General features: G+C 64.8%; 1 protein-coding gene across 1 annotated transcript; it reads right to left on the bottom strand.

The window, feature by feature from the left end:
- Positions 1-112: 112 nt before the first annotated feature.
- Positions 113-751, bottom strand: EMIHUDRAFT_258858 (threonine-tRNA ligase; the record flags this gene model as incomplete). The annotated part of the gene is made up of 2 exons (XM_005758994.1): positions 113-498; positions 559-751. Coding segments are annotated over 2 exons (579 nt in total), but the record flags the coding sequence as incomplete, so codon positions are not given.
- Between the last annotated feature and the right edge of the window lie 379 nt (positions 752-1,130).

The raw sequence follows: 1,130 nt of genomic DNA, 5'->3' as shown, positions 1-1,130 counted from the left end.
GTTCTCCCGGGGTACTTGGTCGCGTGGCCAGAGGTCTGCCACAGCTTGAGGTTGTACATGTTCGGCGTGATGACCTGTTTAATAACTTATAATCAGTTAATTAAAGTACTCATCACAGCTTGAGGTTGTGCATGTTCGGCGTGATGACCTCCTCGTAGCCTCGGAGCCACAGCTGGCCGCGGATGAGCTCGACGAGCTTGTTGTACAGCCGACCGCCGAGCGGCTGGAAGAAGCACGACCCGGGCGAGAGGTCGTCGAAGAAGAAGAGCTCCTGCTTGATGCCGATCGCGCGGTGGTCGCGCTTCTTGGCCTCCTCCTGCAGCGCCTTCCACTCGGCGAACTCCTTCTTGTCGGGGAAGGAGACGCCGTACACGCGCTGCAGCTCGTCGTTGCCCGCCTTGCCGAGCCAGAGCGCGGCCGACGTCTTCGTGACGGCGAAGGCCTTGACCTTGCCCGTGTTTGGGAGGTGTGGGCCACGGCAGAGGTCGACAAAGGGGCCTGGAGGAGAGGGGGGGGGGGGCACGGCCGGGACGTGTCGTGGACATGTCAGGGGCAGACGCCCGCGGCCAAGGGCGGCTGCGGTGCCCGATCGGTAGACTGTGGTCGCGGCGCCGTCGGGCAGCTTGGCCTTGATGATTGCGAGCTTGAATGGGTTTTGAGCGAAGAGGGCCTCGGCCTCGGCCTTGGTGACGACGACGCGCTCGAAGGGCTGCTTGGCGTCGCAGATCTTCTTGACGCGCTTCTCGAGCTCCTGTGGGGGGGAGGGAGGAGGGTCAGCCTAAGGGGGCAAGGGCGGGCGGGGGGTGGGGGGGAGGGGGGGAGCAAGAGGGGGAGAGGGAGAGGGAGAGGGGGAGGGAGAGAGAAGCCTCATTCATCTCAGGCCGGTACGAGTTGCTGCCGAGGAACGAGTCGTAGAAGAAGCCTGAGTGGGGGTGGAGGGGGGGGGGGGGGGGGCCAGGGTGGGAGCGGGCTAGGGAGGGGAGGTGTGTGTGTAAAAAAGGGTCCCCGGTCTGGAAAGGCGGCCCATGCGTGAGCTGCCCCGAGTAAAGGCACTCAAAAACCTTTGGGGGGGGAGGGGGGGGGGGAAAAGGAAAAGGTGGGCGGGTGGCGGGTGGCGTCTTTCCAAGGGG

This window comes from Emiliania huxleyi (assembly GCF_000372725.1).
Source record: "Emiliania huxleyi CCMP1516 unplaced genomic scaffold EMIHUscaffold_8280, whole genome shotgun sequence".
Taxonomy (NCBI): domain Eukaryota; phylum Haptophyta; order Isochrysidales; family Noelaerhabdaceae; genus Emiliania; species Emiliania huxleyi.
This window is presented reverse-complemented; position numbering and strand designations above follow the sequence as displayed.